This window comes from Carassius gibelio, chromosome B22 (assembly GCF_023724105.1).
Source record: "Carassius gibelio isolate Cgi1373 ecotype wild population from Czech Republic chromosome B22, carGib1.2-hapl.c, whole genome shotgun sequence".
NCBI classification, from domain to species: Eukaryota; Metazoa; Chordata; class Actinopteri; order Cypriniformes; family Cyprinidae; genus Carassius; species Carassius gibelio.
Genome location: NC_068417.1, coordinates 35,912,610 through 35,934,847, shown reverse-complemented (window position 1 = coordinate 35,934,847; position 22,238 = coordinate 35,912,610). Strand labels below are relative to the sequence as shown.

At 37.8% G+C, this 22,238-nt stretch overlaps 2 protein-coding genes and 1 long non-coding RNA gene across 7 annotated transcripts in view; 2 read left to right on the top strand and 1 right to left on the bottom strand.

Annotated features, from left to right (window-relative positions):
- The window catches only part of LOC127987279 (lisH domain-containing protein ARMC9), a 38,562-nt gene extending 27,978 nt beyond the window's left edge, over positions 1-10,584 (top strand). For all 5 annotated transcript variants that reach the window (XM_052589530.1, XM_052589527.1, XM_052589528.1 and 2 more), the window contains 2 exons: positions 2,783-2,955; positions 9,949-10,584. In XM_052589530.1, the coding sequence (XP_052445490.1) occupies positions 2,783-2,955; positions 9,949-9,971 (196 nt within the window). In that variant the 3' untranslated portion in view covers positions 9,972-10,584. The remainder of the gene's footprint in view (positions 1-2,782; positions 2,956-9,948) is intronic.
- The window catches only part of LOC127987284 (uncharacterized), a 162,818-nt gene continuing 145,799 nt past the window's right edge, over positions 5,220-22,238 (bottom strand). Inside the window, exon 2 of the long non-coding RNA XR_008161151.1 lies at positions 5,220-5,608. This is a non-coding gene — a long non-coding RNA (uncharacterized LOC127987284). The remainder of the gene's footprint in view (positions 5,609-22,238) is intronic.
- Positions 17,166-20,404, top strand: b3gnt7 (UDP-GlcNAc:betaGal beta-1,3-N-acetylglucosaminyltransferase 7). Its single transcript, XM_052589533.1, has 2 exons — positions 17,166-17,360; positions 18,275-20,404. Coding segments are annotated over exons 1-2 (1,224 nt in total). The 5' UTR covers positions 17,166-17,358; the 3' UTR covers positions 19,497-20,404.

Sequence of the window (22,238 nt, the reverse complement as noted above, 5' to 3'; positions counted from 1 at the left end):
CATTGAACCTTGAGTCCACAATGCCACAGGACAGACTTTTTCATGAGAATCAAACAACTGCTAAACAATGAACTGATTCAGGTCCCTTTCTTCCCAAATCCCGGTCCAACCTGACTGCTGGAGATCCATGGTATAATAACCCTGTGAATACATGTGCATCACATTTTCTTGTATAAAGCTGTCATTTTAACCTCGTGCAACAGAAAAACAAATTTGAGCGTATGCAGTGATTTCTTTATTGTCTTGTTTATTTTGTAAGGCCTGAAACATGTAAATATAACAACGCAAACTTTTCTAAGGGGCCATTCACATTGAAAATTGTTTTGCATTTGCATTGTTTTTCTATGGAAACTAGATGGATATGTTTGACAACTGCGCTTGTTTCTTTTTTTGGTTTTGCATTTTTTGTAGCATTTTATTTATTTTTATTCCACTGCCCCACGTCTTGTGGTTTTAAATGCAAAAACACGCTCTGTGTAGAAAAGTAGTCAGCCAGACGATAAACACTATTAATAGGAATTATTATATGATGCAATCACACTTGTAGCAATATTTGGTAGTTCTATATGTTGTTTCAGGTTTAGCATCATCTGAGGTCCTCTTAGGGTTTGGTATCATCTCTTCTCAGGTGTTCTGGATCCAGACTGAAGGTGGCAAAACAGAGAAACAAATAGAGACATAATTAGCGTAGCTGTTGTTCCAACCAAGTAAAATGAAATAGTTTAACCCAAGCTAAAGAATAACAATGCGCATTTGATCAGATACAACTGCGGTCATAAATTATGAGATGCATTGTTCAAATGCTTGGTGAAAGAGATGGGTTTTTAATCTAGATTTAAACAGAGAGAGTGTGTCTGAACCATGAACATTATCAGGAAGGCTATTCCAGAGTTTGGGAGCCAAATGTCAGAACTACCAAAAGTCCAGCGTTTTGTGACTTAAGGGTGCGTGATGGGTTGTAATGTGGTAGAAGGCTAGTTAGGTACGCAGGAGCTAAACCATTTATGGCCTTATAGGTAAGTAATAATAATTTGTATCTGATACGGAACTTAATAGGTAGCCAGTGCAGAGACTGTAAAATTGGGGTAATATGATCATATTTTCTTGACCTGGTAAGGACTCTAGCTGCTGCATTTTGGACTACCTGTAGCTTGTTTATTGACGAAGCAGGACAACCACCTAGAAGTGCATTACAATAATCCAGTCTAGAGGTCATAAATGCATGAACTAGCTTTCTGCATCAGAAACACATAACTTTTCTTAGCTTGGCAATGTTTCTAAGATGGAAGAATGCAGTTTTTGTAACTTAGGAATTATGTTTTTCAAAAGACAAGTTGCGGTCTAATATAACACCCAGATTTTTGACTGTAGAGGAAGTAACAGTACATCCATCTAGTTGCAAACTGTAGTCTACTAGATTCTGTGTACTGTTTTTTGGGTCCAATAAGTAATATCTCTGTCTTATCCGAATTTAATAGGATAACATTATTGGTCATCCAATCTTTTACATTTTTAACACACTCTGTTAGCTTAGATAATTTAGAATTTTCATCTGGCCTCGTTGAGATATATAGCTGAGTATCATCAGCATAACAGTGGAAACTAATCCTTTATTTTCTAATAATATTACCAAGTGGCAACATGTATATAAAAAAATAGCAGAGGACCTAGGACAGACCCTTGTGGCACTCCATATTTTACTGGAGATAAATGAGATGACTCACTGTTCAAATAATCAAAATGGTAGCAAATGGACCGGTAGGATCTAGACCAACTTAAGGCCTCTTCTTGAATACCTGTATAGTTTTGTAATCGATCTATGAGTATGTCATGATCTATGGTGTCGAACGCAGCACTAAGATCAATTAAAACTAGCAATGAGGTGGAGCCTTGATTTGATGCAAGGAGCAGGTCATTTGTAATTTTAACAAGTGCAGTTTCTGTGCTATGGTGGAGCCTGAAACCTGAAATTCTTCATACAGATTTTTTTTTTTTTTTTTCCGGAAAGAGCACAATTGAGCTAACACAACTTTTTTCACAAATTTTAGACAAATGGAAGATTTGAAATAGGTCAATAATTTGCTAGTTCACCAGAATCTAGTTGTGTTTCTTAATAAGAGGCTTAATAACCGCCAGCACAAGTTGAAATTGTCAGATCAAAACTCAGAGTTGCAAGACAAAATTCAGAATTTGAGATATAAAATAAAAATATTTATTATTTATTTGTTAAGTTGTGGTATCCGGAGAAAAAAATAGTACAGCTTTTAGGCGAGGATGCAAAGTGTTTCACTACCAAAACTTAAGTATAATTTGATTTTAACAAAAAACTGTTTGGAATTATAAATATTTAAATATTAGTATTTTATATAAAGTTAGAAAATATTATATTTCCCATCTCAATCTTTGAAAACATTTCCACACACAATTAGTAAAATATTTTTTTATATATATTTTTTTTATACAATCAGTGGGTTGCTGGAGTAGTTGAAACAATTTAACTTGTATAGGTTGTCAAGTTATTGTTTAGCTTTATGCTAAGCTTGATGATATTTCTTTATTTTTAGGTAAATGTTCTGTACAAAAGAAGAGAGCCTTAAAAACCCTATGGTTTATAATAAGTTTTGTTTTATGTTAAAATAAAATGTCTAAAGATTTAGATATATTTGTTTGAGAATCACATGCAAATGGGTTCAAATGAGTCAGCTAGACACTCTAAGCATTGGACAAGGGCAAATTTTAAATGTAAAAGTTGGTGGCATCTTCTTCGTTCTCTCCTTTCTAGTGGGCAGAACGTGGGCTTTGAAAGCCGGCCTAAGATTCCTCGCACCCCTGACAGTGACACAGGCAGTGCTGGCAGGTCTCGTCTGGCCCCCCAGTTCTCCAACAGCGAGCCCCAGCACAGCGGCAGCAGACCCGGTTCTTCAGGGGGCTCCGGTGGGCGGCCCAGTCAACAGAGTGAGTATTTCACTCGACTTATCCATCAGAACTGACACTCTCAAACAAAACTATGTATTTATCTTATCTATGGGATCACACACCAAGTCCACCCATGTTTGAAGACCAACCTTGCAAAATTGAAGTCTGATGCTTGATTGACATTTTGTATGTGTGCAGTTTATGTACATACGCCTTTATTATATACTTTCATTCCCATGTGTACCATATGTTGTGTGTCATAATTGTGGGCTCTTACACACCATGGCAGGCAAAAAGTGACAAAAAAGTTCCCGTTCATTTTCAGCAAGAAAGTAAGCAGTTTTAAGTAACCCCTTCAACTCCTCTTCTCCTTGCAGCTGTGCAGTTTGGGATAGCATTAGACGTTTCTGCTTCTCTCTTTCTTTTTGAAGCTGCTGTATGGCCCGTTCCTAATTAATGGAGATATTTTGTAGCACTGGTTGGTAAATTGTGTACTGCTGTATGTCTTACAGTCTGAGCAGCTCATTATTCCATCATTTATTTCTAGCAAAGGGTACATTTTTAGCCAGTTCATTTCAAATGTATCCTTTGACTGCTTCACCTCATTTTTTCTGTGGATCTTCAGTATGGCTGCTTGTCAGCTTTTTGGGGTCGGTCACTTTTTTTCTTTGGATCGTGTTCTGGATCATCAGAACTTATTTTTCCATATTTGTGAAACTGAACCCCAAAACCAATCTTAAGTGTAAGTTTGCAGAGATGTATACATGAAAGCTGAGTAAATAAGCTTTCCATTCATGTAAGGTTTGTTAGGATCGGACAATATTTGGCAGAGATACAACTATTTGAAAACCTGGGGGTCAAAATAATGAAAAAATCACCTTTGAAGTTGTCCAAATCAATTCTTAGTAATGCATATTTAGTAATAAAAATAAAGTTTTGTTATATTTACAGTAGAAATTTACAAAATATCTTCATGGAACATTACCTTTACTTAATATCCTGATGATTTTTGGCATAAAAGAAAAATAATTTTGATGAATTTTAAATTTTTTGCTAAAAATATACCCCAGCGACTTTGTACTCCAAAGAAACATTTAAACAACGCTTACCAAACCCTTTAATTCATTGTGTGTGTGTGTGTGTTTGTTGTATAGATGCACAAGAAAATATGATGTGCATAACAATCGAAAACAAGTAGAATTGACAGACAGATGACAGAGTTTTAATCTTTCATTTCAGATTTTTTTTTTCTTGCTGGGTATTGTTTGTCTCATGTTCTTCATGAAACATGTTTTTCCTCAAACTTATATTTGATCTCCATATAAATTACATTTGAACAATGAAAGCAGCCATTTTGATTGAAATCTTGTGGTTAAGTTGACCAGTGTTCCCAGAGTATCGGATTCCACATGAAAAAACTTGGGTTACACAAGTTGTTAACAGTTTAGGCTCAGATTATTTTACATTAAGTGATGACTAAATTAAATAATAGAGTGAAGTGGATATTTATGAGGAAATGTATTTAGGCTTTAAGACAGTCAATGGAGATGATATCCCCAAGTGTGTCTGTACTATATACGTTTAACAAAATAAATAAAGATGGGCATATGAGAGAATGGGAGAAAGACAATGTGTTTTCATTGGTAATATAAAGTTATTTATTGGGGAAAACAGGGAAATAATTTGACATTTTATCCTATTACAAAGATTATCCTGTCTTCCCTCTGTTTTCCACACAAGTTTTTATGAAAATGGATATAGTACTTTTTTTTTCTGGATTATAAATAGCATATTTTTTATCATCTGAAGTGTGCTGAGATTTATATTTCAAGCCACATGTATGAAGCAATCGAGGTCAAGCGCATAGCTCTCACATTTCGAGTGATGAGGCAAGTGAGTTTGAATAGTGCGTTTTCCGTACACCGTTAGTTTCAATTTCATGAATAGAACCTCCATATGTATACATCTAGTACAGTAACTATACTACAGTAACCAGCTTCATTTGTTATACATATACTATGTGGCCCATTCACTTATATTCAAAAACTTGATGTGGCCCTCGAGTTTCCCCACCTCTGGTTTAATGTGTCTTTATTTGTTGACTCTCTCATTCATGCGTTTGTTCTTGATTTTACTGGAACAGATGTCAAACAGTATGAAGAACAGCTGCAGGGCAGCTGAGTGTGTCGTGACGTCAAACCATAGTGTGTCTTGGAGATTCTAAGATGTCTTAACATATTTCATTTCAATAAGCTGGTGAAAGTGTGGGGTACTTACTTTAATAAGTAAGACCCATATGTCAAGTCAAGTCACCTTTATTTATATAGCGCTTTAAACATAACTGATTGTGTCAATGCAACGGAACCACATAAATTAGGAAAACAGTGTGTAAGTAATGCAAAATGACATCATTGAATTCGGTGATGTCATCATCCAGCTCAGTTCAGTTTAAATAGTATCTGTGCAAACAAGTCACAAGCCCTTTGGTCTTGTCCTGGTGGTCCTCTGAGACAAGGTCTTTACAGGGGATCTGTATCTGGGGCTCTAGTTGTCCTGGTCTCCGCTATCTTTCAGGGCAGTAGAGGTCCTTTCTAGGTGCTGATCCACCATCTGGTCTGGATACGTACTGGATCCGGGTGACTGCAGTGACCCTCTGATCTGGATACAGACTGGATCTGGTGGCTACGGTGACCTCGGAATAAGAGAGAAACAGACTAATATTAGCGTAGATGCCATTCTTCTAATGATGTAGCAAGTACATTGGGTGTTATGTGAAGTGTTACCGGTTCCAGTTTACCTAATTAATGCAGCTTAAAATCCTTTAACGGATTTGGATATTAAAAGCATATTAGTATGTTATGTGTAAGCCAGGTTAAAGAGATGGGTCTTTAATCTAGATTTAAACTGCAAGAGTGTGTCTGCCTCCCGAACAATGTTAGGTAGGTTATTCCAGAGTTTAGGCGCCAAATAGGAAAAGGATCTGCCGCCCGCAGTTGATTTTGATATTCTAGGTATTATCAAATTGCCTGAGTTTTGAGAACGTAGCGGACGTAGAGGAGTATAATGTAACAGGAGCTCATTCAAATACTGAGGTGCTAAACCATTCAGGGCTTTATAAGTAATAAGCAATATTTTAAAATCTATACGATGTTTGATAGGGAGCCAGTGCAGTGTGGACAGGACAGGGCTAATATGGTCATACTTCCTGGTTCTAGTAAGAACTCTGGCTGCTGTTGGTTTAGAGCAGGGATCCTCAAATCTGGACCTCGAGATCCACTTTCCAAGTTCCAAGTTTAGATCTAGCCCTAATCAAACACACCTGAGCATGCTATTCAATGCCAATCAATGCATTTGGGATCATTAGAAAATCACAGACAGGTGACTTTGATCAGGGTTGGAGCTAAACCATGCAGTGCATTGGACCTCCAGGGTAAGATTTGAGGAAGGGGGGTTTAGAGGATTTAACAAATGTATACAATTCTTCCTCTCCTATAGTAGAGAATGAGTGGAACTGTTCCTCAGGGGGTCTATAGTGTGCTGTCTGATGCGATACTGTAGCTGACGGCTGAATGGTTACATTTTACCTCTAATAGTATCTATCTCAGAAGTAAAGTAGTTCATAAAGTCATTACTGCTGTGCTGTTGGGAAATGTCAACACTGGCTTAATTAACGAAACAAAGCATCAACAACTCTATTTAATAAATACCTGGGGTTATGTTTGTTTTGTTCTACATGAGTAAGTGAACATATAATTCTAATCAGATTTGTGTTCCGTTATGCGTAAATTAATTACCATAATTTTTATTTAGCGACTTGCAAATGAGGAAAATAAACCACTTCTGGGTGGTTGCTAGGACATTCTGAGTTGTTTTTATTGCGGTTGCTAGGATATGGTTTGTTGCACGTGATTGTTACAGTTTTTTGAGAGTTGCTAAGGTGTTCTGGAATGTTTATAATGTTTATAAAATTATTGGATAAGGCATTATGGTGGTTGCTAGGGTATGTGGACTGTTGCTGGTGATTAAGGTGTTCTGGCTGGTTGGTTGGGTGTTTAGTTAGTTGCTAGAGCATTCTGGGTGATTGATTTAGTGTTCAGGGAGGTTTTGGTGTTTTGGGTTCTTGCTAGGTTGTTGTTATGGTGTTTTAAGTGGTTGCGATGGTGTCCTGGATTGTTATGGTGTTTGGGTAGTTGCTAGGGTGTTCTGGATGGTTTTCAGGTGTTTAAAGTGTTCTGGGTGGTTGCTAAAGTGTTCTAAACTGTTACTCTTGCGTTAAGGGTGTTACAAGGGTGTTTTAGATGGTTGGGAAGATTGTTTAATTTATTGCCAGGTCGTTCTGGGTGGTTAACATGGTGTCCTGGGTGATCAATACAATGTTTTGTGCGGTTACTTGGGTGTTCTGGGTTCTAGCTGGGTTGTTGCTATGGTGTTGTAGGTGTTCTGCTGCAGTGTTTCGGTGCTTGCTAGATTTTTCTTGGTTGTTGCTTGGTTCTTAAAGGTACTTGGGGTGTGTTTGTGATTGATAGGTTGTTCTGGGTTGTTGCTACAGTGTTTTAGTTGGTTAAGGTGTTCTGGATTGTTAGTGGATTTGGTGTTGTTGCTAGGGTGTTGTAGGATGCAGGGATGCTTTTTGGGGGGGGGGGTTGTTAAGGTGTTCTGAGTTGTTGCTAATGCATTCAGGTTGATTGATAGTGTGGTGTATTGGGATAATGTGTATGTGTTGTTCTGGATTGTTGGAATTGTGTTTAGTTTGTTACTAGGGTGTTCTTAATGATTGATATGGTGTTCTGGGACGTTTCTAAGGTTTTCCAAGTGTTTATGGTGTTGGTCTTGGTTCACGTTGTCGCTACAGGATTTTGAGTGTTAGCTAGTGCTTGATTGGGGGTTCTGGGAGGTTGGTAGGGTGGTTAGTTTGTTGCTGGGTGATTGATATGGTGTTGTAGGAGACTGCTAAGGTGTAAAGTGGTAGGTGATTTGGGTTTTTACTACAGCGTTTTGGTTGGTTGCTGAGATGTTATGGCTCATTGCTAAGTTACTCAGAGTGGGTTTTAGAGTCTTTTAGGTGGTGGCCAGGGCACGACTGTTTTTTTAAGTAGTTATTTTGTATATATTAGTTATTTATTTTTTGGTAAACTGAATTTTAGAAGTAGTGTCTCTTTGCATTTGATGTTTAAAGTAACTTAAAACATTCATTACATCCTGACATTTAAAATGTGAACATTAACTGTATTCAATGGCAGTCAATATTATGATCAGCAAAATGAAAGCAGAGTGTACGTTTAGTCACTGATTTAATTGATCACATTTACTTATTATGTGTTCTTTGTTTCTATCTTCTTCATTCTATGAATGCCGCCTTTCACTATTTATTTCTCACTGTCTCTGATAATGAATTTTTTATCAGTCCACTGTGAGGTCTGTCTGTCTTTCTGGCCTTTCAGTCTCATAAATCAGATGGAATTAGTCTTGCCTGTGTTGTATTTGGTGTTACTACTTCCTGCCTGCTGCTGAACTTTACAGATGCATTACTGGAAAATCAATTTTCCTATCTAATGCACACATTGTCAAGGCTCCATATTATGTTTACTTCCTGTTAAGTGGTCCATCTTTTCTATCTCACTGATCGTAATGTTACTAACAGGAAAGTGTGTCTGTTCAGACCACAATCTAATCAGTCAAGACCACTGAAAACATATCCGTTGAACTCCGAATACGTCATTATCCAACGTGAGATCATTGCTTGGAGGGATGAATCTCACTAAATGTCAAAAATATCCATGGCTTGAATTTAAAGGCATTACATCACTATTGGAGAAGACGGAAATCATTAAATAGTTCAAAATAGTTTAATAAGAAAATTTTTTTTTAGGTCTTTACTTTGGTCTAATATGTCAAAATTGTAAAGGGTTAGTTCACCCCAAAATGAAAATACTGTCATTAATTACTCATTCCAACACAAATTAAGATATTTTTAATGAAATAGACAGCAACGCAACTGAAACATATGAAATACATCAGTAAAACAGTCCATGTGACATCAGTGGCTTAACTTCAGTTTTGCGATGCTACAAGAATACTTTTCTTTTTGCGCAAAGAAAACAAAAATAACAATTTACTCAACCATTCTTCTCCCTCGAGTAACGTCTTTAACCATTTTGGAGAGTAGCCAAGAACTTATTGGACATGATTACTGTTGTTTACATTCGGGTGCAAAGCGTGCGTGAACATAATTTGCATAATAAGCTTTTTTTGAGGCTTAGAGGAAAGTGTGCGTATGCATTTAAATACTCTCTAAAATGGCAGAGGTCGGAGAAGAATGGCTAAAGTAAATTGTTACTTTTGTTTTCTTTGCGCAAAAGAAAAGTATTATCGTAGCATCACAAAACTGAACGTCTTACAGGTTTGGACCGAGTAATAAATGACAATTTTCATTTTGGGGGGAACTAACCCTTTAATAATTTCCTCGTCACATTCAATTAAGAATTACATGAATCACGAAAATGATAATATATTTTCAATTCAAAATGTCCAAATTTGACATTATTTCAACTTTTAACTGACAACTCATGATGGAATTCGTGCTTTGCTGAATGGTAAACCATGCCTACTTTGATTTAATTGGCCACCTCAGTCAGTTTGAACTCCATGAGATGAGGCAGGTTACATTGGAACATTCTCTTGACATTTAATGTTGCTGTCAGGAACTATTGTATGCAGCTGCGTCTGTGCTATAATTTAAAAGACAAGTATTATGTATTTGGTATCTGAATAGTTGTCTGAAATATGATGATGATTGATTACTTCACATGCCCATCCCATGGTTTTTCCATAAATGTTATAATCTTTTACAGCCACTGACTAAGTAGAGTCTTATTCTTTTTAGAAACCACAAAATTCTCCCCTCCCCCCTCATTAGGGAGAAAAGGGGGTCAACTGCTAATTAAGAGTGACTAAACCAGTTCTAAAAATGCTGAGCATATTTGTGTAAAAATATTCCCTTCTATTCCCATTCCTATTCTTTTCACCTTCCAGGCAGCCAATCACATAGAAAGTGAAAAAAGAGAAGCTTTATCACCAGAGGAGCATCCAACTTCCTGTAACACCATCCAAGTTTATCATCGCGGTCAGGCCAACGGAGACGACCATGGGCCTGCAGAACAAAGCTGAGGATTGTGGTTTCGGAGGGCCTTTCAGTCCCTGCAACAGAGCGCCTCTGTAACACAACACACTTGGGCAATAATCACAACAAGTACTTTCATTATCCCACAACCTTCCAAACACCTGGCGCTCCGCTCCTGCTTTGTTTCTCTTGAACCTCGACCACCCTCGGTCAGAGGAAGCAGATAGATGTAAAAACATAAAAGGATGAAGGTGTTTTCGATCAGTCTGAATTGTGGTTTCCGTGTCACGCATGTGATTTGATGCTGTTGTATTGTTGTCGCTGCTTTTGTGTACGTGTTAATCATAAAACTTAATATTAGCCTGTTTTGCATGAGTAAGCGGTGTAAAATAGAGATGGTAACGGAAACTAATACAGGTCAAAGTATAAATTGAGCTAACAGATTGATGTTTATACCTGTTGTTTGTGATTTTAGGTTTGGTTTGTGCTTTGAAGTCACAAATTGTGAGTATTTTTGTACATTAAATATAATACATTTTATACAAAAATGCTCTGTTGCGTCATTTTACAAAAATACAACAAAAAAGATCATATATATAAAACAAGTTATTTGTAACCTTTAATGTATATTGGTTACATAAAACATTCTTTTTTTCATAATATTTTGATCAAACTGGCAGAAGATGTGAAGTCCTACTGTGTGTCACGTCTTTCCCCAGTCGGCCTGAACATCTGCACAAATGAACTCCAACAGTGCTGAAATCTCAAGTGAACTTGTGTCTATAATGCTTCTATTTCAGGTTCGTTAATCCTCTTTCTTCATTTGTTCTCTTATTTCACATACCTTCCTTACCTGTTTGTCTCAAATATCTCTTTGTGAGGCGTTTGTTCCAGAAGTACTTAAAAAAAATTAAAATAGAAAGGCATTTAAATAAATGGTAAATTAATTTAATGAAGATATGAAGGTATTAATACTAACTGGCTTAAGTATGAGATCAAAGGTCAATAAAAAAAAGTATAATTTACTGAATAAAATATGCGCTTGTGTAAAATTCATGTCAGCTGACCATGAACCATGACATGGGCCAATAAGCAACTGCTTAGCAACTGTAAAATGTACAACCAGCCAAAACACTTATGATCCACCAGCCCTAATATCAGTATTTCAATGTGCAAAAATTAATAAACGCATTATAACAACCACCTAGCAATGCCGTAACAACCACAATGAAATGTGCTAAAAACAATCCAAAACAGCAAATAGGCTGCCTTTGTGTGCCATGGCTAATGACCATTACAAAAGACAGTCAACAGTCGCCAGTTCCAGTGGTGCGAATGGGAAATGTGTTGTAGGCATTCCAATCCGCCTTTAGGCAAACCCTGGAGTTTTCAATCTAAAACGTCTCAATTTTCGAAGGTTGAAAATTCTGGCGAAGTGTACGACCATAGCGAACGTTATGCACTTTAAAATGAAAATGCACTAGTGTAAACGTTACATTTTGGGGGGGATTTATCGCATGAACCAATCACAGCCGAACATAACCAGTCATATCGCGATGAAAGCATTGCCTCCTCTCACTTTGCCCCATTCATTCTCAATTACCCACCACTAAACTCACCACACACTTTAGGAGGTCTGTTAAAACTCAGTGGACTCATGGGAGGCATCATTTAGAAAAATGAGCAGTTTATACAATTTTAAATTATATATTTTGTAATGTTGGCTATTTTTTCTTATACAATATTTTGAGGAGGAACTGAACCACCCCCCAACACCCAATGTCATAACTATCCAGAACACCCTAACAATGTCTTACCAACAGTATAGCACATTCCAACATTGGCAACCACTCAGAAGACCCTAAAAACTGCAGTGCAATGCTCTAACAACCACCAGCTACACCCGTCATGGAAGTGCATTTCAAAGTAAAGCCCACTCGCATTTTCTCCAGTAAATGTAGTTTAACTAAAGTGACTAATGTGTTTTATTTGGCTCTGACGACAACACTGTCTCTCCAGCTTCCTGGATGGTGCACTACAACAACGGGACACAAAAACAGCCCTGCAAAACAGGAATTATTTAAACGAACTTCAGCTGCGTCCCACAATCCTCTCTTCCTTTCGTTCTCTCTCCATATCCTGCTTTATTCTAGCTGTCATGGTATGTCCATGTGCATCCTGTGCTTCAGGGGGATTTCACCCCCCCCCCACCCTTGGCCTGAAAGTGGACAATATTTGGACCATAAGTCCCTCTGTTTCTGTCCCCTAAAATGAAGCCTCCTTTGCAACCAGCTCTTGGCAGATGTGAGTGTGCCCTACAGGTTATGTCGTCCAATCGGCCCCTTGGGAATGAGGAAGTCCAAAGGAAACCATCAAAGAGCAGGTTATTTGTTGTTAACGATGGATAAAGCTGAGCTTGTCTTAACCGATCCCCAGAGTTACTAGGTCTAGAGATGCAGAGTTAGTTAAAGCATAGCAGTGTCCTTCTAGTGTAAATGCTGTGCTCTTTGGAACAGAATTCCTGGTGAGATTAGATATGTCCATGGGGGACGAGCTCTCGGGACATGTTTTTATGTCTCAAGCTGAGCTGTTTTGAGCTCGGCATGATGGAGTACCAAACCTCTGAATCCTCAGCTGTGTTGTGCCTTGCATTTGCAGATTTCCTGCAGGCCTTCGCATTGTGACAACCCTGCGGACAAACGAAGCAGATGAATACATTGTCAACCTTTAGTTCAAAGTGTTTATGTAAAACTACATAACTATTACATTTAATCATTTAGCTGACGCTTTGCGAATTACAATTGCTATATCTATATCTATAGATATAGATATAAATACGCCTCTGGAGCAACTAAGGGTTAAGTGTCTTGCTCAGGGACACATTGGTGTCTCAGTGGATTCGAACCCGGGTGTTTCACTCCAAAGGCATGTGCCTTATCCACTGCGCCAACACCACTCCCAATACAACTATTAATGTCACTTTACACCAGATTTTTTAAAAAACTGTCTTGAGTGGAATCGCACCTTGTGTCGTTTACCCAGTAGTTTCGGGCCTTGATATTTAATGCTCAATAAAACATTCCAGTCATATTAAAATACACAGAACAGCTATAGCTATCATATGAAACTCATATTACTTGTTTTATACATGGTTTGTATAATTTTGTACAAATGTCATGGTAATATATCCTTTCAAGTACCTTTGAGCTTCCTTAACGGATAAATTCACTTCCAGAATAAAACTTTCCTGATAATTTACTCACCCCCATGTCATCCTAGATGTTCATGTCTTTCTTTCTTAACTTGAAAAGTACTTCCCGCACGACCTCATCCTGTGTAATGCCAATTCTGACATCAACACACAGGGGGCCTGTCCAAATACCCACTCTTGTGGTCTCTGGCACTTAAAAGCATGTTCAACAGGAAGTGTGTGCACAAAACTGTCCCAGTTTTACAAAATGCCACAAGTCGGGACCCTTATCGCACACTACATCCACACTCCGTACCAGTATCCGATGCTAAGCACATGCTACCATTCGTCGTGTTCAGGGACTCACGTGCCACGAAATCGCAAGATGTCAAGGAAACATTCCATTGTATGTAAATTAGATATTCCATATAATCTGGTAGCAAAATGTAAAGTGTTGTGGTTTTGTAGTGTTTTATTGGTACAAAGGTGAGTATGTTTATTTTGAACATCGTTTACAACTGCTTTTAATTATGAAGCACCACAATTACTAAACTGTGTGGTCTGTTATAGGGACTACTGAACAGACATTTCTGAGTTTTTGGAAAGAGCAATGTTAGAAAATGTGTAAATAAAGCTATGTGAAAACTTTACATTTTTACAACACTATATTGTGTGTCCCATTAGATAGTTAGATGTCCTACACATACACAGCTTGTGGTCTTTACACCCACTTAAACACTTGAACTAACTACAGGAAATATGTCAAGTAAGTAGTCAAGTGCAAAGACCACAGTTGTGGGTTTTGAGACCAGCGGTTTGTTGAATGCATCAGTTCACTCTCACGGTCGAATGGTTTACGCAAGGGATCCTCAAATCTGGCCCACGAGATCCACTTTCCTGTAGAGTTTAACTCTGACCCTAATCAAACACACCTGAGCATGCTTATCAATGTTGTCAGGATCATTAAAAAATCACAGGTAGTTGAGTTTGATCAGAGACCAGGGCGAGATTTGAGGAACCCTGGTTTACGCCAAGGATCTCCAGCCCTGCTTCTGGAGATCTACCGTCCCACAGACCTCAGTTCCAACACAGCTGCCTGTCAGGTAACCCTAAAAAACCTTGATTAGCTGGTTCAAGTGTGTTTGATTTGAGTTGGAGCTGATGCAGCAGGACGGTAGCTCTCCAGGAGTAGGGTCGAGATCCCCTGGTTTACGAAAAGGTCAACTGGATAGTGCACATGTGCCAAATATTTCAACCTGTACTCAAGTCCTCTTGTTCATCTTCCATTCAAACTAGCAGACCGTCCATGATTCGATTGTTTCATCGGCACAGTCGGTTGATGTCCATGCACAATGTTTGCATTAATCCATATATTTACCTGCATACATGTACATGAGTGCTGGTAAACAAAGGTTCACTAGGAAGTCTAAACATGCAAAACATGTCAATTGTGCATTGTATGAAGTGAAACAGAAAATTAGCAAAAATATACTACCCATGTCTACTCCAGCTCTTCTGGCACAAATTGGGTCATCAGCACAGTCCACTGATGTCCTGAATTTGGTATGCTTGCAGACAACCGCACGAGTGAGTGTCTTGAGTGTTTGGAAACAAAAGTCAACTATATAAGGGCTTTTGCACTGAATGCATACATCTTCACTCATGATCAGTGGACTGTACTATGCTTGCACACTCAACTGTGTACTTTGAATGGCTTAAACTGAGCGGAACGCAGAAAATGAAGTGTACCCGCACCGTGAGGCAGCACTTGAACCTAAACTGATTTGGAGCACTTTAAATGCCAACCCTTTATGTCATAAAACAGTGCTCCTTACTCCAATTGGGTTTACTGTTAGCATATTGCTAATCTAACAAGAAGGTACAAACAGGAACATAAATATTAGAACTGATACTTTCTGGTGTTCAAGCTTTTCTTGAAAAATGTATTTCAGCTCGCCAATTTTCAGGGAGATGTTTTTTTTTAAACATGAAAAATAGTGTATGTGTGTTTGTATGCTTACGTCAGCCAGAGACCGCTCAGGAAGGACCAGAGGAAAGCCACCATGTTGTATTAGTGCAAAAGTCAAATGTGTTATCTTCTTCCTTTGTGGAACACCGAAGGCAACTACCCCAGATGTGCTCACAGCGCAGGAACTGTGTACTCAATCCACGGATTCTGTCTTACAAGATAGTCACCTCTGCATGACTATATGACTAAAGAAAGCTCATGTAAAGTAATGCCTCCAACAAACTTTACATAATGCCATTGTAATACAGGCGTCCCAAGTTCCAGATCCCATCCCCTCTGTCTTCCACTCTATTTCCTGTCTGCTACACATTGTCCTGTCCTAATAAAAGATAAAAGCCCCAAAAAAAAAAAATAGTTTTTCGTTTACCATAAATGCACAATTAATTTTTTTTCATATTTATATATTTGCATAATTCAGATATTCTATTCAGTGGATTTAGTGATTTATCACTAAGTGATTTATCTGGCTGTGCGCAGTACACAGGACAATGCAAACGCAAGTAGTTTGAGTGTTTAAAACTAAAGGTCAAACTAAATATAGGAATATAACTGTTTATTTAAAGTCTTTTAATGGACATCATATAACAACATTAAGGCACTCATCTGGCTTCCAGAAAGTGGGTCTGTGTTGGGACAGCAGGAAGGGGGAGTGCTGGCTCCACATGGCAGTATCTGTTATCAGTAAAGCACACCACCGTCTCCAGATAAACACGGCTGATGGAGTGTCCGCGAGCCACTGACATTGAGGGCCCTTCACTGAGACATGATCTCAAACCTGCCTCTGTTCTTCAAAAGCTACACTTCAATGAAAACACAGTGGCTTTTGATTCCTAAAATGGATTAAAAACTGCTGCATCCTGTGCTGTGCTGCTGACTCCCACTGGTCTTGTTTGGTTTCATGACACTTGTTTCTTTCCTCTACCATGCCAGGCAACTCTAGAGCACCTGGACAGTGACTCATTAAGTCATGTGCAGCTGGTTTCCTCAGATTGTCATTTGACTTCATGTCCGTGAAGGGTGAATCAGAAAAGCAACACAGCTAAATGCACTCGGGAAATCTTTCTTGCATAAACCAAGCCATTAGATGCACCTTTGCTTTTTTAATAATTAATAATGTTCAAAAGCATTACTGTAAGGATAGCAACTATAAAAGTCACAATCACGGATTTTTTTTTCTTTCTTTTTATTTTGTGGTGTCAATATATATGATGATAAAAAATGTATATGTATTTTAAATACCACATTTTTTCAAAAAATCCTGTTTTATTTTACTTTTAGGTAAATCTAAACCTGAAATGTTCTTCTAATGTACCATGAAATGACGCAGGTCTTTGGATCCGAGTAAGTCTATTCTGATTCTTTGTGTTGATTCAAACATTTGCCGCTGCAGGTACAATAAAGTACGCTTACAGGCACAATCCACTGGAGGAGGAGTGTTTGATGTGCAAACATTTGGTGATTGATTGACATACGTCAATTCATAAATCCTGGCCAAATTATAGTGGACTTTATAATGTTATAGTTGATGTGGATGTTAATAGTTTTCAATCAAACCACTGAAATCAGATGTGCACAGGTTTGTATTAAATAGCATACAATAGCAATATGAAATATAAATATAATACATTTTATAAATAGCATTTAGTAATAAATAGTTATTATTTTAGTTTTACTAAACTTTAGATGAAACCCAAATGTAGATAATTTATCTATCTATTCGTATTGTAATTGACAGTTGTGGCTGCTGTGAAAGCTGTATTTTAATTGTTAAATGTAACATCTTGTAAAACACGTACAGGTTCTGTTCGCTTTGACTGTGAGAACGTGCGGACGGTGGGCGGGGCCATCCGGCTTATTTGCATATGAGTCACGCACACTTTAAAAGAAGCAGACAGACGTTTCTTGGGATGTCTTACTTTCACGTCTTCAAGAGAAACTGCGTGCTTCGGGGTTATTGTCGTCTTTTGTCACGTTTCTTTCCATTTTTTTTCTGGTCCAGTTAAGTATAGGATTGTCTAGAGAGATCGTTTCATTCATTTGAAGAGCTGAAGACCGGTTTCACTTAACTTATTTAAAACTAAACAGACAAGGCACTCTCTCAAAATGTGAGTACGCGTTTTGTGCGAACTTGTTTGTTTGGTTGTTATATTTTCTAGAAAACGTTCTTGTGGAAGACTACATATGTTGATGATTTTATTTGTCTTTATATTACCTAAAACAAGCTTGGTGACTGTTCGTAAATATATATATATATATATATATATATATATATATATATATATATATATATATATATACTTATATAATATAACTTATATAATATAATATATATAATAATATATAACGCTCTTATGTTTATTTTACTTAATTAATACTAAACATATTCTTAATAATAATAATAATTAAATAACTGCTTCGTATGTAAACACCTAAATTTTACACCGACTATAAAAATACGTAGCCTATATAATTTGACAATATGCTACTTATTTTTTTTAAATCATACATCGGATTCAAATAATCAAATTCGTCATATTTTGATACATTTTATAAACTAAACACATTGTAGAATGCTTTTAGTGACATTTTACAACTTTGAAAGGAAACAAAACCCTGCTATAATGCAGCCCATTTGATTAGGCAAAGCTTTTTTGGCAAATATGACATACAAAACCGCATTTGAATGGAATTCTTTACCATTTGTTTCAAGTTTTCGGTCACGCTTTGGTTTGGCGACCAGTTCTCACTATTAATTATTAATTATGACTTGTCCCTCAAACTCCTAATTCGCTGCACATTAAAAGATAATAAGGTAGTAGTTAAGTTTAAATATAAAATAGGATCTAAATTATGGTCATGCAGGATAAGGCATTAATATGTGCTTTATTAGTACTGATTAACAGCCTATAACTTAGTAATAACCAACTAGTTTATAATGAAAATTGGTTTTTAAACTAAAGTGTTACCAAGGTTTTAATATATCTGAAGTTCACATTTCTCTGTTTTTTTTCGACTATAGGATGACGGCCAGAGAACGATGGCGAGTTTTCAAGCGCATCAGCATCATGTTCTTCCTGGCTGCCGTCATGCTTACTGTTTTCCACAGAGGAGACATCATGTCGATGCAAGACTTCCAGAGCGACAGAATCGAGAGACAGGTGCGGATGGAGCTCATGGCGGAAGTCGACAAGAAAGACTTGATTCGCATCAACTTCTGGAAGAGCGTTCAAAGAGTGGAGGCCACCACAGAAGGAGCGAGGTTGACCCAAAAGCAAATCCCCACCACGTGGGACGTCACCAGCTCCAACTGCAGCGTCAACCTCAACTTCTCTTCCTTGGAGTGGTTCACGGGTCTGGAAGACAACTTCAAGCAGTTCCTGCTCTACAGGCACTGCAGGTACTTCCCCATCCTCATGAATCACCCAGAGAAGTGCGCCGGAGACGTAGACTTATTGATGGTCATCAAGTCGGTAATAACACAGTACGATCGACGGGAGGTCATCCGGCAAACCTGGGGCAAAGAACAAGTGATCAACGGGAAAAGAATCAAGACGCTTTTCCTTCTCGGAACGTCTTCCAATGAGGCAGAACGGGCCAATCATCAGAAGCTTCTGGAATATGAGGATTACATCTACGGAGACATCCTGCAATGGGACTTCATGGACAGCTTCTTCAACCTCACCCTCAAAGAGATCCACTTCCTCAAATGGTTCTCCATCTACTGCGGAAACACCCGCTACATCTTCAAAGGCGACGACGACGTGTTCGTCAGCGTTCCCAACATCTTGGAGTATCTGGAAGACAGCAGAGACTTGAAGGACCTCTTCGTCGGCGACGTTCTCTTCAAAGCCAAGCCCATTCGCAAAAAGCAGAACAAGTATTACATCCCGCAAGCCTTGTATAATAAGACGCTCTACCCGCCGTACGCTGGCGGAGGCGGTTTCCTGATGGACGGACCGCTGGCTCGGAAACTCTACGGGGCTTGCGAAACTCTGGAGCTCTATCCCATCGACGATGTGTTTCTTGGGATGTGTCTGGAGGTGCTTAAGGTGACCCCAATAAGGCACAACGCTTTCAAAACCTTCGGGTTGGTGAAGAATAAGACCAGTCGACTCAACAGGGAGCCGTGCTTCTTTAAGAGCATGCTAGTGGTGCACAAACTGCTCCCGCCGGATTTGATAGACATGTGGAAACTGGTCAACAGCGACTTGATCTGTTCGCAGAAAATGGACTTCTTGTAGTCGTCCCAGACTTTCTGAATCTGAAACAGGTCAGAATTGGTTCAGAAACCCAAACGAAGGCTGAGAACTTTGAGAACTTGCTCGAAGAGAATACGTTCTCCTTTTTTGAGGAGATTCCTGGACAATATTTTAACTTAATTTATGTACGACAAATGATGCGACTAATATGTAGATGGTTCGTTTTTTCGCTAGCTTTTTTTTGAACATCAAGAAGACAAAAAAAAATCATCATGTTATTCCATTAGTTTCTTCTGTGAAAGTATTTTTTATTTTTCGGTCTGTGCAGTGAAAGTCAAAGTGGTCTTGTTTTGTTGTATAGACATAAAAAAACTAAAAAGTTCGCAAAAGACAATTATGGCAGAATTGTAATTTTTGAGTGAGCTATGACTTTGTGTCACAAGACTGTCCCACACAGAAGGAAACGAGTCTCTACCTCACCGTTTTTGTTTTAGTCTGCCCCTTTGTGGACGGATGTAGCCTTAACAGGTTTTCAAAGTAGATTCGTTAAACAAGACCATGTTATTTCTGCTGCAATGATGTACATTTCTCAAATTACAGTATGTATTTGAATGATAGCAGCTTGTAGAGTTGTTTCATCTCTTAAGAGCTTTTATTTATTATTATTATTTGCCCATAGACTTGAGATACATTTGGTAGAGGGTTTACTTTAAAACTGTGAAACAGCACATTGTCTGGTACGTGTAAATGTTGAATTAATTTATGAAACAGCTCCTGGGATCAGAGGAGGCGGAGTCTGGTGTAGGATATTTAATTGTACTTGAATGTTACGCAAAAACACGGACATTTGTGATCCAAGCTGCACGGTCTGAATGTGTAAAAAATGAACTGGAATGAACAAACGAAGGCGAGAATGGATTAGTGTTTGTAAATAAACGTTTCTTCCAAAAGTCCAAAGCGTTCGATTGGTCCTTTCATATCCTTTAAAAAATGCCATTTGTAGTTCTGTTCAAAAGAGAATCAAAAAGAGAGATCAAAACGCATTTGATTGTATTCCTACAGCCTTATTTTCATAGTTTCACAATGCATATACTATAATTTCCAATGCATAATTTAACATATACTTCCTATAGATGTTTCAAATACAATATATAGCAGGTTTATACAATATTTAATATAAAATACACAAAAACAAATTCTAAATTTGACACTTTATTAGCACTTAACTGATGTCTCACGCTTTCTCAAACTCAGTGTCCTGCATAATGCACATATTTTAATAATGCATAAACAAAATATGTATTAGGAACAAAATTAGACATGTAATTCCCATGATTTTGGGGATTTCAAAGTCTATTTATTATAATTATCATAGAAATATACATTGATGTATGACATATAGGATGTCAAATATATTTAATATGTATACAAAACACTTTAACCTTCTGACCCTCTGAAACAAATCACAAAATCGTCCATGTTATTCATTTGCATTTTTTCTTTCTTTTATATTGCGATAAGCAATCGTGGATGTACTGAACCAAGTTACTAAATAATACAGTGTTAAAGTAGATTCAGCTCAAATACCATTGTTTGGAAAGATGATAATATCATTTACACTGTCTTGAGTGCTAAGATCCCCGATAAAGCTGAATGTATGGGATTGTGACACAAATGGAAAGCTATATGATCTCTTGTTCATTGTTCTTAGTTTGTTCTTTGTTTGAAGTAAAAGTACAGGAAATTAAACAACAGGGACAAAACAGCATAAACTGTTATTCTAAAAACTGCTATACAGAAAGATAAGCATCTTGTCATTTGACACCGGGGTTTAGATATCCTTTATTTTACTACAGTAGACGTGTATGTAGCCTTTATGAATGGCAAATCTGTAAACAACAGATCAAGTTATCCACCGTCGCTTTAAGCCACATGTCACGTGACTGCGCAGTCATAAGCGCAATGAATGAAGCCGTGCACGTTTAACGGTTAACCTAGATCTCGAGAGATATAATCTACTGCAAAGTTATTTATCAGGTCTAGTGAAGCCTCTTCATTCCAGAGAAAATCACACTTTCAGTTTTCTGTCAGTATTCTGATGCTACGATGCTCGTAAGAGATGGTTTACAGGGTGTGGTTTGAAGGAGGGGAAAAAAAAACTCATTTTTGAGAGGACTTACAAATTCCAAAATATAGCCAAAAAACCTTTCCAAAATCCAAGATGCTGTCAAGAAGGAGCATATCCCTATTAATGCTGATGGTTTTGAAATTATTCAATAACACATGGATGTGGGGCTTGCATATGCAGACTTGACATTTTGATGAGTCTGAGTGGAAAAATAAATAAATGCAATCCTTATACAACACAAAGCAAATCTGTAAACAGACTGATGTCCAAATTTGAAATACAGTAAAGTACTCACTCTACAGACCTGTTTCACACTGATGTCTCTGGGGAAATCCTCAGGGCAGATTTCTGACCTGTTCGTTCACAAATGTAAAAAAAAAAAACATTTCACAAGAACGGTTGTTTAAAACGGTTTTTTAAGGATATGCCACGTGAACATCACAACGGCTTGTTTGGGTAAATAAACGTGCAAGTTGTGGGGAAATCAGCTCATTTACCTTTCAGACAACGTGCTGAGGCCTTTTTATGCTACGTCGTTTTGTTTTTGACTCGCGAGGCATTTTAATCTTCTTTCTCGAAGGAGTACCTTCCTCTTCGAGAAAGGTCATCTTCTGACATTACAGCAGGTGCTTATGGGTAAGAAGACCGTTACAATC